Genomic DNA, 14,237 nt, shown 5'->3' with positions numbered 1-14,237 from the left:
CTCCCACGGGAAAGCCCATCCAGTCCTTTCACTCCTAAGATTTGTACTCCAAGTTTATCCCCAAGAGTTAGACAGTTGGTTTACCCAAAAAGGAGCCAAGATTTCCATGACAGTAAAGTTTATAAGATGCCATTTTCCACATGGCTATCATAGAGCCGTAGAACATAAGAAGAACTCTGGGTTTGGCTGGAATTATACAGCATCATCAATTTAAATGGACAGTAATGAGAAGAGAGGGAATTCCTATATAATTTTTTAATGTTTACCCCCAAACAGAACTAGAATCTTGCATAGCAAGAAGGTGCAGGTGCACCCTTTGCCCAATTTAGCCTGCCTACTGCAAATGCAGAGTTGGTTTTTCCTGAAGGCACAATGATATGGCAGAATTCTCACTGTACCACATCAAACTCACTACAGGTTGCAGGGAGAGGGTGTCAAATTTTTCAGCATTTATGCAATAATCTAGAGAAACATTTAGTGAATGCTGGCTCCAAAATATTCAGTTTGTTATATGGAAGGGGACTTTTTACATGACAGGATCATTCAAAAATCCCCCCCCTCACATATACACCTGCTGTCTGAAGTCATGCAGTCAAGAATTCCAACAACCTCAATCTGCATAGCATACAGAACGGAGCTCTTTGTGGTGATCTGAGTAGGTGTAACAAGGAACAGTCCCTTGACTACCCTGATGAGTTGTAAAGAAGTCCTGCTATTAATGTATCCATCACAAACACAGCCATGGCCAAGTTATTATTTCAAATTCAGTTTCATCTTAAAGCAAATCTGGGCACTTACCATGGCCTTTCCAGAAGGGAGTGGTACCATTGGATTGCGGTTCATAGGTGCTGCCCCTCCAAAATGGTTTGGCCCAAAGGCTGAGACTGAAACACAAAAGTGTTACCTTATTATACAAAATAAACTATCCCAGTATGCCCTTGCCGGGACCATTGAAGGGATGAGTGGGGGAATACTGCCAGTGCACAAGCTGGTTAAAGTGAGAAGTGGATGATAAAACGGTTTGGAGAGAAGGTATGAATGGCTGTTATATTTTGGGGCTCTAATATATAATCATTCCTGCAATTCTCAAACCTGTGATTTCTAGACTTTTGATCCTTTGCATGAATCTTCAAACTTCATTATACCAGTTACAAGCCTTCTCCCCAAAAGCTTGCACCTTCTGGATTGCCCTCTCCCCTGGTATTTGGTGTGCCTGTGTGCCTTGTTTCAACTGATGATTATTCTAAATGACTCTTATTTAATGTTTTGCGTTTTACTGTTGTAAATGGATTTTCCTTTTTTGTTCATCTCTTTGAAACAGCTTTACATAATGAAATGAAATAAATTAATAACTAATATTTGGGGTACTTGGCTGTGGAACCCCTGAGCAGTGAGGCAGAGTAGTTCTCAATCTCTGCCTTTCCACATTATTTGGATTTCAAATCCTACAAGTCCCAGCCAGTATGGCTAATTCTGTGGGATTCCAGGAGTGGAATGTGAAATATCTGGCGGACCACAGGTTGTGAAACATGGTCTAAGGTGAGTTTTTAAGTTCACAAAGAACAACAGTAAGGCCTGAGGGAAGCTTCATATGAAATGGAGACTGATAATGAATTGCCAGTAACCATACTGAAGAACCACTGATAAACTGTCTTTTGAACCTTGGACACTAAAGAAGCTTGCTCCAAACTTAGCCACACTGCTACTAATAGGCACCAAAGCCCTCTTTGGGCCAGAAGGTGGTAACTCTAGAGTTAAGTCCAGACTTGACCTCTCGTAGCAGAGGGCGCTGTAGAGTATCAGGCAGGGCCTCACCTTCTTGGACAGCGGGAGAAAACACGGTTGAGAGAGAGGTGAAGTTGACCAGCGTCGCCTGGATACTCACGAACATACGGGGATTGGCCCATTTGTGTAGGGGGTGCCTTCGTGGCTACTGAATAATATTCTACAGCCTTCTTGAAACGCTCAATTTTATCCTCGATCCTGGACTGGGAAGAAATCAGAAGAAGGAAGGAAGGAAGTGATGGGTAGAGACAGGTGTGCAGTCATCTGCAGATATAGAATTCAGTGTGGAAATCTTTACTATGGGTGGCTGTATGAATTCTCAAGCCAACCACCTAGACAGAAACAGGGTTCCATAATGTTATGGGAATTCCAGTTATAGGGGAAAGTGCAGAGACTATCATGAAATAAAAGTTAGTCAACTTTTTTGACACTAGCAGGCTTGAAATCGAAGTCCAGGCTCCATCTGCCACATTTGTCCACCATCACTATTGTGGATTCTTCTTTCTCCTCAAGCATACTATTCCACCAGTATGACTAGTATGACTAGGCCTGATACCATCATAGGCCTGTCTCTCAAGACAAATGAAACTTAAACCTACACCATAGATCCCATCTCACCTGGGAGTGCTTGAAGACATCTCTCCCGATCACATCCAGGTTTGAGGGATTTTTGATGGAGCTGACATACTCAGACACAGCCTTGATGACAACATCACAGGGTGGCAGGACCAGCTGGTGGGCACGCACCTAGAAGCCATTGCAGAAAGAACTTAAGGAAAAACCTAGACAGATGCAAACAGCACTAAGGCAGTCTCTCTATTCTCAATGGTAAACAACTTTTTATCAGAGAGTTCCTGAGAGGAGGAAACAGGTCAATGCCCATCACCTACCCTGTGGAACAACAGGATGTCCTGCAACCACAGACATTAACTCCCTCGACACACTTCTCTAGTGAAGAGCCACATACTGCTTCTTCCCTGCAGTAACTCAAGTCACAGATGAGTCACTGCTTTTCTTCTCTAGCTTTTCATTAGAAGTCTTCCAGCCATACAAAGCTGTGGCAGTAGTACAAAAAGAAGGGGGGGGGGGGGAGGAAAATCATCCTGTATTCTATTCCATGTTGGGACACCCAAGAACCATTTCTTAGGTGTAGTCCATCCCCAATGTATCTCAACAACTCTTTCAGAGCAAATTCCTGAATCCCAGGGTTGTGTTGTTGTTGTGTCAGTTCTAAGACAAATTCTCCTCCTGGCAATAGTTTTTGGGGTTTTTTGGGGGGCTATGAGGCCGTGTTCTAGAAGAGTTTTTTTCCTGATGTTTCGCCATGCACAGGGAAGCCATTGACATCCACAAACACCTGGACAACTTCAACGGGAAAGAAGAAACCCTGAAAGTCAACCAAGCTTGGCTACTTGTCCTGAAAAACATCAAAATCAAGACCCAGCCCAAGGTGAGAGGGGTTTCTCGGCAGACAATGGATTATTAATCAAATAGACACCTTGAGACTTTGCCATTCGACAACAGAACAGTACACAGATTAACATGCAAATCACTCCCCCTAAACCAACAGTATATATAACCCATTCTCTTCCATGCCAGCCACATCTGCTGGCGAAACGTCAGGAAAAACTTTTCTAGAACATGGCCTCATAGCCCCAAAAACCCACAAAAAACTATGGATGCCGACCATGAAAGCCTTTGACTTCAACTACTCCTGTCACTTTTTGGGGGGGAATTGAGAATGGTGTGCTGAGTCCAATGCAGCTAACACCACTAACACCTCTCTAATCATTAGGACCCACCACTTTCACAGAACTGGCCACAGCTTTAGGATAACACCTCTCCTCACTCTCCAGAAACACATTTCCCATTAGAAGCCCTCCTAAGAGCTGGGGTTTAACAAGTGTGGAATACTGTTTCCCAGCTGCCACCACCCCACCAGTGTCTTCTCCTCAAAACACCACTCAACTGGTTCCTCTCCCACAAGGCGACACCATTGCAGCCCTTTCAAAACAGGGTTTCCTGCCTTGCTGCCTTCCAGACAGGACAAGGGGAGTGAGAGCACTACCTTAAGCGAAGCCAGTGGGTGGTCTGGTCCAAGCAGGCTCCAGTGGAAGGCAGCCAGATCCTCGTCCGGAAGGATGTGGTTCCCTGAGAGTGAGGAGGGCATGGTACTAGAAGAGTTGCCAATCAACAACAATGGGATCCAAACCCTTTCTAGTACTGAAATTATGTTAATTTCTAAACAGTGATGCAATTCTTCAAATGCTATTCTGGTTGCGGTGACAAAACACTAGCTCATGATCCCAATTAAAAGGATCTCACCTTGGAGAGCTGCTACCAGTCAAAATAGACAACACTAGGCCAGATGATCTGGCTCAATCATGCTCTGATTCAGAGTCTGGAACAGTTCCTTTTTGAACTACAGCTCTGCAGAACCCCAGTGGGCAAGGACACTGGGTGATTCTGGGAACTGTAGTTCATGAAAGGAACTTTTCCAGACTGCTTTGATGCACAAGCTCTCTTCACATGATCTTTCAATGTCCTTCTCCTGTGTTCATGTTAGCAAACATTCTCCATTCTTTATACCTATCCTAATAATCTCTTCTTTTTTCTCCCAGAGGTACGAGTTACTGCACATACTTATTTTGAGCAAAACCCTGCATGGAGGAAGTGGCAAATTTTAAAAAAGGATTCAGCATATGGAGTACTACATAATCTTCCTGCAGCTCAATAGACCATCATGAGATCCCTGAGCTGAGATCTGTTTCAGGGCCTCTTTTAGCCTGTGGAAGACCCCAACCCCAGCCCTCTTTTTGTTTATTTTACTAGGTAAATACACTCCAGAAGATAGTCTTGACCCTTTACATGTATTACAGGTTGAGTATCCTGTCTTGACCCTTCACATGTATTACAGATTGAGTATCCCTTATTCAGAATTCTGAAACCCACAATACTCCAAAACCCAAAATTGTCCACATGGGTGGCTGAGCATTATGATGGTTCAATGTATACAAACTTTGTTTCACGCACAAAATTATTTAAAACATTGTGTATAAAATTACCTTTAGACTATGTGTATGAGATATATACAAAACACAAAAGAATGTCATGTTTAGACTTGGGTCCCATCTCCAAGATATCTCATTATGCATATACAAATATTCCAAAATTCAGAGTCATCCAAAATCCAAAGTACTTCTGGTCCCAAGAATTTCAGATAAGGGAGATTCAACCTGTACTGTCAATAAACATTTTCCAGTAAAAACATAAGACAGACATACAGGTCCCTATGAAAAGCGATTTCATTTCCTAAAAACAAAACAAAAAGAACCAAGCATCAAGTGATCCTACACATATCCCTTGGGAATAGCTCTAAAAGCAGCTGACATTTCATGGATAAAATTAAGCAGTCTTTTCCCAATGGTAGAGACTCCCAGGCTATACTGCAGTACCTCAGAGAAATAGCTTTTGAGCATTCCCATTGCTCATTTTAAAATCAAGGGACAGAATTATGATAGTAAATGGCATATATGCTGCTGTTCTACTCTTGCTGATACAGTTTGCCCTTTCTTTATGTGGGGGATCCGTTCCGGACTCCCCCGCCTTAAAACAAATACCACCTATGCTCGAGCCCCATTTAAATGAATGGGGCTCATGCATGCGGCGGCACACACCCCATTCATCCCTATGGAACGCGCCACCCCTTCTCCCCACGCAGCTTTCAGCATATGCTGAAAGCTGCGTAAAGCGCGCCTTCATATGATGCGGGTGCACTGTATTAGTATCTCTCTCTCTCTTTACTTACAATGGTTCTGTGAGATGGTTTAGCTCAAGGGAAGGGGGGGAGAGAGAGAGACTTTTTTTTGTTACTTGCTTTGTTGTTGTATATGCATATGTATGCTGTAAACCGCTTTGATCGTAGGAAAAGTGGTATACAAATAAATCATATTATTATTATATTATTATGGCTTTCCAACAAGCTTTATTTCTGAAATGGAACGTGGACCTACACCTCTGACAATTTTGCATTCTCTCTCTCTGTCTCTCTTTCTCTCTCGCACGCACATGCACACACACAAAGTTTTTACTGACCTAGCAAGGCAGCAAAGATGGGAAAGCTGCTCAGCTTGAGGCCCAGCTGCTTGGCCACCTCTTGCATGAGAAACTGATTGGTGGTGAGGTTCTTGCCATTCCAACTTAGTTTGAGAGCATGGGAGCTGTAATATGAGGGTATGTTGCAGAGGGCAAATTCCGAGTCATGGGCAATCAGCCCGTGGAAGCCATTCTCCCGGAAGAAGGACACAACCTCCTGATGATGATCCTCCAGGGTCTGAAACACCTAAAAGGAGAGACACTGATGAGCACAAAGACAGACAGTAAAGCTATTGGCTTTAACATAATATTCTCTGTTAAGACAGGAGTAATAAATTCACAGACATCAGCCCCAGCTATTTATCTGTGTATAGAAGTTGCTCACTGCCCTCAAGATGTAAAGGTTGGCACTAGCATGTCTAATGTGTCTTTAAAAGAAAACATTTAGAGATCATGTATTTCAAAGGCATGCTGCTTTGCAAGTTCTGGTTACAGTTAATCCCAATTTGTGTTCAACTCAGTGGGCCAGTCCACATGTAATGTGCTAAACCAGGATTCAATGTTATATGCATGAACCTCTGAAAGCCACGCCTAAACCTTGAGTTCATCTCTCCCATCCATCCAGTCTCCTCTTATGAATTTGAGAGAAGGGCTACTGTTGAACTGGCTTTCATTTCCCCCAATTCATGGCTTGCTATTAGATAGAAACCACAAATTGTGGCTTAGTTTGCTCAACAAGCCACAAAACAAGCCAGGGCTCACTGCTGTTTGCTTGCATTAAGAGTCAGTTTACAGCCACAATTCCTGGGAAAATGCAATTCAAAAAAATCCCTCCTAGCTGTACAGGAAGGAGAAAGGAGAGGCTCATAAACCTAATGCTAAATCCTGAGTTGGTTTTACAAGCAAATATGACCATTTCAGACAAAACTCTAGCCATGGCGAGTGATAAAGAGGTAATTATATTGGTAGAGAGGGAAGGAATAGGTATGTAAATCAAATTGGGAAGTGGGAGTACATGGCTAAGAAGCCTTTGCTAAACTCTCAACTAAGTCTAGGAGATTGAAAAAAATCTATCTATTTGAGGTCTACATATTCATTTTTTTGCCCTATGGTAGTTTCATCTCATATATTTCTATAGTCAAGATCAAATGCAACAACAGTGTATAAAACAGATGTATAAAATATATTTTTCCTTCCGTTCCTCCACAGAATGTATCAAACATAAAGCATACGATTTACTTTCACGCATGTATTAAGGATGGGAGGTGGGAAGAGGAAGTGGGAAGAGAACCCTAGAAGGCTATTGTGATTAACAGCAAAGCATGGAAAACATGACTATTTATAAGTCATGTTTTCATATATCTATACCAGGAAAGATTCTAGAGCAGATCATTAAACAGAGAGTCTGTGAACATCTAGAAAGTAATGCCATAATCACAAAAGTCAACACGGGTTTCAGAGAAAGAAGTCATACCAGAGAAATCTAATCTCTTTTTTTTGATAAAATTACCAGCTTGGTAAATGAAGGGAATGCTGTGGATATAGTATATCTTGATTTCAGTAAGGCCTTTGACAAGGTTCCCCATGACATTCTTGCAAAAAAACTAGTGAAATGTGTGCTAGACAAGGTAACTGTTAGATGGATTTGTAATTGGTTGGCCAGCCGAACCCAAAGGGTGCTCAACAATGGCTCCTTTTCATCCTGGAGAGAAGTGACCAGTGGGGTCCCACAGGGCTCTGTCCTGGGCCCAGTGCTATTCAACATCTTTATCAATGACTTGGATTAAATAATTGGGGGCATACTTATCAAATTTTCAGATGACATCAAACTAGGAGGAGTAGCTAATACCCCAGAGGACAGGATCAAAATTCAAAATGACCTGAACAGAGGTCATTTTGGGCCAAAGCTAACAAAATGAAATTCAACACGGAGAAATGCAGAGTACTGCACTTAGGGCGGAAAAATGAAATGCACAGATATAGGATGGGTGACACCTGGCTGAACGAAACTACGTGTGAAAGGGATCTGGGAGTCCAAGAACACCACAAATTGAACATGAGCCAACAGTGCGATGCGGCAGCTAACAAGGCCAATGCGATTTTATGCTGCATCAAGAGAAGTAATAGTGCCACTCTATTCTTCTCTGGTCAGGTCCCACCTGGAATATTGTGTCCAGTTCTGAGCGCCACAATTCAAAAAGGACATTGAGAAACTGGAGCGTGTCCAAAGGAGGGTGACTAAAATGGTGAAGGGTCTGGAAACCAAGCCCTATGAGGAACGCCTTAAGGAGCTGGGGATGTTTAGCCTGGAGAAGAGAAGGTTAAGAGGTGATATGATAGCCCTGTTTAAATACTTGAAGGGATGTCATATTGAGGAGGGAGCAAGCTTGTTTTCTGCTGCTCCAGAGACTAGGACCCGGAGCAATGGATGCAAGCTCCAGGAAAAGAGATTCCACCTCAACATTAGGAGGAACTTCCTGACAGTAAGGGCTGTTCGACAGTGGAATGCACTTCCTCGGAGGGTGATAGATTCTCCTTCCTTGGAGGTCTTTAAACAGAGGCTGGATGGCCATCTGTCAGGGATGCTTTGATTTGGATTTCCTGCATGGCAGGGGGTTGGACTGGATGGCCCTAGTGGTCTCTTCCAACTCTATGATTCTATGATTCTAAATGCAACATAAAAGATCAGTTTTGGTTTATCTGAGAAACTGCAAGCTCCAAAAGAATCTTACTATCCAACATTTTATCATTAAAGTAACTGGTCCCATCAGTGATTTTAAAGGCTTCATTTTCACCTAGGAAGAAAACAATTGCCTCTTTAGTCATTCAATGGGAAACAAACAGTTACTGTTACATGAGAAGAAAATACAGCTGGCTCTTCATATCCATGGATTTTTTATCCACAGATTCAACCATCCACAGCTTGAAAATATTTTAAAAATATCTAAATTCCAAAAAGCACATCTTGATTTTGCCATTTTATATAAGGGGCACCATTTTACTATGCCATTGTTTTTAATGAGACTTGAGCATCTATGGATTTGGAAGGTCCTGGAACCAAATCCCAGTGGATACCAAGGACCCACTGTATAGTATCAGAGTTGGGAATAATGTAGTCCACATCCATATGTAGCCCTTGGGTTCTCCAAGTACCCCAAAATCCTGCCAAGGACCCCAATTATTTTTGGCTAGGGAAAACACGTTTTTCAGCCAACGCACAGGGCCAGATTTCGCATGAAAAGTCTGTTCAGGAGCTCCCACCCTGAAATGGGGAGAGGGGAGTCCCCAAAGTGAAAGAACATGGGTTCCAGTTGCTCCACATTACAGCAAATTACAGATATGGTGGTATGATGCAGCCCACAAGGATCTCAGAAGAGCCCAAAATGGCTATGGCCCTGCTACAAATACCATCTATTATCACCTCCTCAGATGATGAAACTGGGTTTTAATCTTCCACCCTTTTAAGTCACTACCTTGTCTATCTGTCAGGAAGAGATGGGGAATGTTTGGTCCACACTCTCTTCCCATTGGCAATGGCAGCCAAGGGTGATGAGAGTTGTAGGCCAAAGATATATGGAGGATGAAAATTTCCCCATCTGCCTTGAAAGTTAAAAGACACTGTTTCTACCAAGAGGGTGAATGGGCTTTGTGTATACAGTTCAGGGATGGTTGCCAGGGGAGCATTTTCAGAGTGCAGGAATGACTCACTTTGCTTGTCTTGTATCTATCTTTATTATTAGGGGACTAGAAAAATTGATGGAGGCAATGCTTATCAGTTACTATTAGCAGGTTCATCTCAAATACTTCTGGAATTCATAAATATGATGCCTCTGTACATCGGGATGGGAGGGTGGGTTGGGGGATAGATATGGGGACAAGACTGTGTGGTGACAAGCATCTGACTACAGAGATCTTGGTCTGATCTGTCAAGGGCACTTTACTGAAGTAATGAGTTTCCTTCTAACTCTTCTACTCTACAAGGATTTGACTTCACTGAAACAGAAATCAGATACAGTATGCCTCTCTGTTCCTCTTCCCTATCAAAACATACTATTACCCCAATCATTTATGTCCTCCCAGCATTTCTACACTGATGGACTACAGTGGACCCTTGTTATACGCTGGGGTTTGGTTCTAAGATCTCCCGTGTATAACAAAATCCGTGTATGCTCAAGTCCCACTACATATAATGACAGAGCAAAATGGAAAATCAAGGTAAATTTATACTTTTTTTGGAACATTTTCAAACCGTGTATGCTTGAATCCGTGTATAAAAAATCAGTGTATAAGAAGGGCCAACTGTATTTTTATTGAAAATAATAAGTAAACTTCAATATTTTTCTGCTTATTTAATTTTCTTGGGGCTCTTAAATCATCATTTGTTGTTGCTATGTGCCTTCAAATGACGGCAACCATAAAGTGAACCTATCATGGTGTTTTTTTGTTATGGAATGCTGGGATTTGTAGTTTTATGAAATATTTAGCCTTCTCCTTCAGAGAGAACAAACTACACCTCCCAGAATTCTATAGCATTGAACCAAGGCAGTTAAAGCAGTGTCAAACTGCATTATTTGTGCAGTGCAAATGCAGCTTTAGTAAGGAATTTATTGGGAAGGAGAAATATTACACTGTTTATGAGCCCCCAACCCTCTACATGTTTTCAATCTCTGACATTTTTTATCCACACAATGATTGCTTCCAGATATTTTAAGAGTCCTACTCTCCCCCATTCACACACCAGGGCTGGCCCAAGATGTTTTACCGCTCAAGGATAAGATGATCTCTTTTTTGTTCAAGGAACAAAAGCAAACTGGAGTGGAAGTTGAATTTTACAGTACATTGAAGACTGAAGATGGAGGTTATCATCCTATACACTTAAGGCCAGCAAAGTAGTATGAGGGATAAAGGACAGGCCCTCTGTCTCCCCAAAAGAAGGAAATGGCTGGGGTATGCCACCGTTGTCCTACTCACCCAGCATCTGCTCCCCAAGGGGTCTTTTTGTACATGCATATTTTAAAACTGTATTTCCAAATATGTCAATCACAGTGTCAAAAACATAAAAACAGATACATAACAGAGAGAGTGGTTCATTTACTAAGCAAGGCTGTATCTGAAGCTCATCTGTTTCAGGTCAGCTGCTTATTCTATCCCAGCTGATCACCATGTCTTTGCTTGCCAATTTACCTTCGGCCTCAGGAGGCTGTATACAGCTATTTTGAAAAATTAGCTAAAATACAGTATTTTCCATCTGCAACCAGACATAGGGTACCATAGGTGATAGGCAACCTGTTCATCACTAAGGGCAATGGCTAATTTAATATATTTTACATATAAACAACAGGATTCAAACTGTGTTTTTATGAGGGTGAAAATAAACTACGTAATACCCAAGATGTCAGAGACATACTGGAATTATTCTACCGCATTGGGACTCACAAATCATTACCCTTAAATGTGGGGGGGAAAACATATTGTTGACCAACCCTTCAAAGGGTCAGGTAACCAGGACTTGGAAGTCTTGAGGGCTGAATATACTAGGGCTTTGGGCTTGCCTTTATTTGCTTCACATCCAAAGAGAGGTGTATGTGCACGAATTTGTAAATGAGAAAGAAGATGCAGAGCTGAAATTCTCAAGATTCTAACAGAAAAACTTTCTGCTACATTATAGAGCAGCTTAACACCAATGAAAACATCCAGTCTTTGGATGTCACCAGTAGCTACGGTAAATTTCTCCATCTTTTATCACAATACTGAAACCACCTAAAGGAAAAAAACTGCCTGCCACATAGAAAAAGAGCAAGACAAGGAAGAATTTTGGAGCCTTTCTTTAATGCTGTTTCAAACTACTAAAGCATTTGGAACACATTGACTCAGTATTGCTTACAAAAGCCCTATGAAGTGCAAGCAATTCATATTTCAAACAGCATTTTAACCCTGTGAGGGTCATATTAAACATGTGATACATTCAGAGCAACTTGGCAACTTTTTTTTGTTTGCATGAATATTGGATTTCAGCTGCCACAACCAAGCCCTGCACTAAGAACTACACAACACCATGCTCTAAAGCAATTCTCCAATTCTTCATCCCCTTCAGGGCAGCATACTCCTTACACACCATGCTGGAGGAACAGCAGGAGGAACAGGAAAACAGTGGCTCTCTTATGCTCCCTTATATTATTTCAGCCAAGGTCCTTCTCCTATCTGCTAGATACATCACTTGCCATGAAGTAGAAATATTCAAATGCATTTTGATTGGGACTGGTAGCCTTTCCCAAATAGGTAAACTCGTCTACAACCCTATCATTCCAAACCATAATAGCTAATGGCAATCTCAAGGCACTGGGTTGGGGAATGTGCTTTACAGTGCGGGTTTTAATTCTTATTGTTGTTGCTGTTGTGTGTCATCACGTCATTTCTGACTTATGGTGACCCTAAGCAGACCCTGTATTGTGTGTTGTTTTCCTGGCAAGATTTGTTCAGAAACAGGGCTTGCCTTTGCCTTCCTCTGTTCTAACTTTTGGAAATATCTATCTTTTCCCTGTACCCAAAAATTACCAAAGAAAATCCAGTTGCCCCTCAATTTTTGTGGGGAATTTATTCCAGACCCCCCCCCCCCGCGACTGCAAAAAGGGAAATTCACCTATATTCAAGCCCCATTGGCTTGAATGGCAGTGCACGCCTGCGGCCATTCATGGGTGCACACCATGAGTGCACACCCCATTTTGTCCCCCTCTGTTTGCTGCCAACAAACGGGAGAGGGATGCAGACTTCAAGTCTGTGAAAACTGAGGGGTGACTGTACACATACAAGTATGCTTTAGGTGCTAAAAATGAAAGAATTGTGGTTTATTTCTTTACATTTCAAGCCCAGGAATTATTGAAACCCCAAAACCTGCAAAAGCTTTCAAACACTAAAAGGTGGGGGACAGGAAAGAGTAGACAACTGTTTTATGTGCCACACCAACTTACATTTTTTAGCAAGCCAAAAAATATTTATATCCCACTTTTCCCCTCCCTGATACTAGAGTTAAAAATGACATGTGAATTAGCTTTTCTAAGGGGGGGGGGGAAACAGCACAGAGTTATAATAAACTCAACTTCTATGGGGACGTTTCATTGATTTCATCCACTTGCCCAAAACAGATGACACAAACATTCCTGATATTATTTTTGATCCCAAAGAGACAAACATCTCTCAGTCATTAGTGCATATCATTCTTTTTGAGGAAGATGTCTAATAAAACACACTGGCCTTAGAAGTAGTGACAGACCTTCACTTTGGAAAGAGGTCCATTATATAGCACAAAATGTTTCAGATTGGGATTAAGAAATGGTAAACCAACTTTCCCCAACTTGGTGCCCTCTAGATGTGTTGGACCAAAAAGACCCAACATTCCCAAGCAATTTTTCAATTCATTGGGGAAGAGGTTATAGGAGTTAAAGCCCAATCTACCTAAGGGATGCCAGATAGGGGAAGGATAAATAAATAAATAATTGTTTATTTATAGCCCGTCTTTCCTTGAGATCAAGGCGGGTTACAACATCTTAATAACAACAAATGATAAGTATGAACATCAATATACAACAATTCAACATTAAAAGCAAGAATTAAAAACAAATTAAAAACCATACAAAAACTAGCCAAAGTGCAAGTGCAGAGGAGGGAAGGGAAGCGTTACAACAACTGGGGGAAAGCTAGTTCGAAGAGAAAGGTTTTGAGTCTCTTCCTAAAAAGGTCAAGGGAGGGGGTCAAGAGGAGCTTTTTGGGAAGCAAGTTCCATGACTGCGGGGCTGAGATTGAAAACGCCCTCTGTGCAGTCACAGAGTGTTTCAAAGGTGAAACCATTAAAAGTTGCTTCCCAGCTGACCTGAGTGTGCGGGGCAGATTATATGGGGAGAGGTGGCCTGCCAAGTACCCTGGGCCCAAGCCATTTAGGGCTTTATTTATTATATTTATTATAGGTGATAACCAACACCTTGTATTGCGCCTGGAAGTGAATAAGCAGCCAATGTAGATCATGCAGAACAGGTGTTATATGGCTGGTCCTGGAACATCCAGTGACCAGCCTGGCTGCCATGTTCTGCACTAATTGAAGCTTCCGGGTTTGGTACAAGGGTTGCCCCATGTAGAGCACGTTACAGAAGTCCAACCAAGAGGTTACCAGAGCATGTACCACTGTTTCAAGGTCCCTCCGGCCCAGGTAGGGTCGCAGCTGGCGTATCAACCGAAGCTGATAACAGGTACTCCTGACCGTCACATCCACCTGAGATGTGAGATGGAGCAATGAGTCCAGGAGCACCCCCAGACTGCAAACAGAGTCCTTCAGGGGAAGCGTGACCCCGTTCAGGACAGGTGGA

At 42.2% G+C, this 14,237-nt stretch overlaps 1 protein-coding gene across 2 annotated transcripts in view; it reads right to left on the bottom strand.

Annotated features, from left to right (window-relative positions):
- FAM120C (family with sequence similarity 120C) overlaps nucleotides 1-14,237 on the bottom strand; it is a 46,684-nt gene that overhangs the window by 25,566 nt on the left and 6,881 nt on the right. For both annotated transcript variants that reach the window (XR_006102340.1, XM_042453505.1), the window contains exons 2-6: nucleotides 5,881-6,127; nucleotides 3,854-3,936; nucleotides 2,404-2,532; nucleotides 1,886-1,988; nucleotides 799-884 (exon numbers count right to left, since the gene is read on the bottom strand). Coding sequence is in view for 1 of the 2 variants with exons in the window: in XM_042453505.1 (XP_042309439.1) it covers nucleotides 799-884; nucleotides 1,886-1,988; nucleotides 2,404-2,532; nucleotides 3,854-3,936; nucleotides 5,881-6,127 (648 nt within the window). In the remaining variant the exon portion in view is untranslated. The remainder of the gene's footprint in view (nucleotides 1-798; nucleotides 885-1,885; nucleotides 1,989-2,403; nucleotides 2,533-3,853; nucleotides 3,937-5,880; nucleotides 6,128-14,237) is intronic.

Source organism: Sceloporus undulatus, chromosome 2, assembly GCF_019175285.1.
Source record: "Sceloporus undulatus isolate JIND9_A2432 ecotype Alabama chromosome 2, SceUnd_v1.1, whole genome shotgun sequence".
In the NCBI taxonomy this organism is placed as follows: domain Eukaryota; kingdom Metazoa; phylum Chordata; class Lepidosauria; order Squamata; family Phrynosomatidae; genus Sceloporus; species Sceloporus undulatus.
This window is presented reverse-complemented; position numbering and strand designations above follow the sequence as displayed.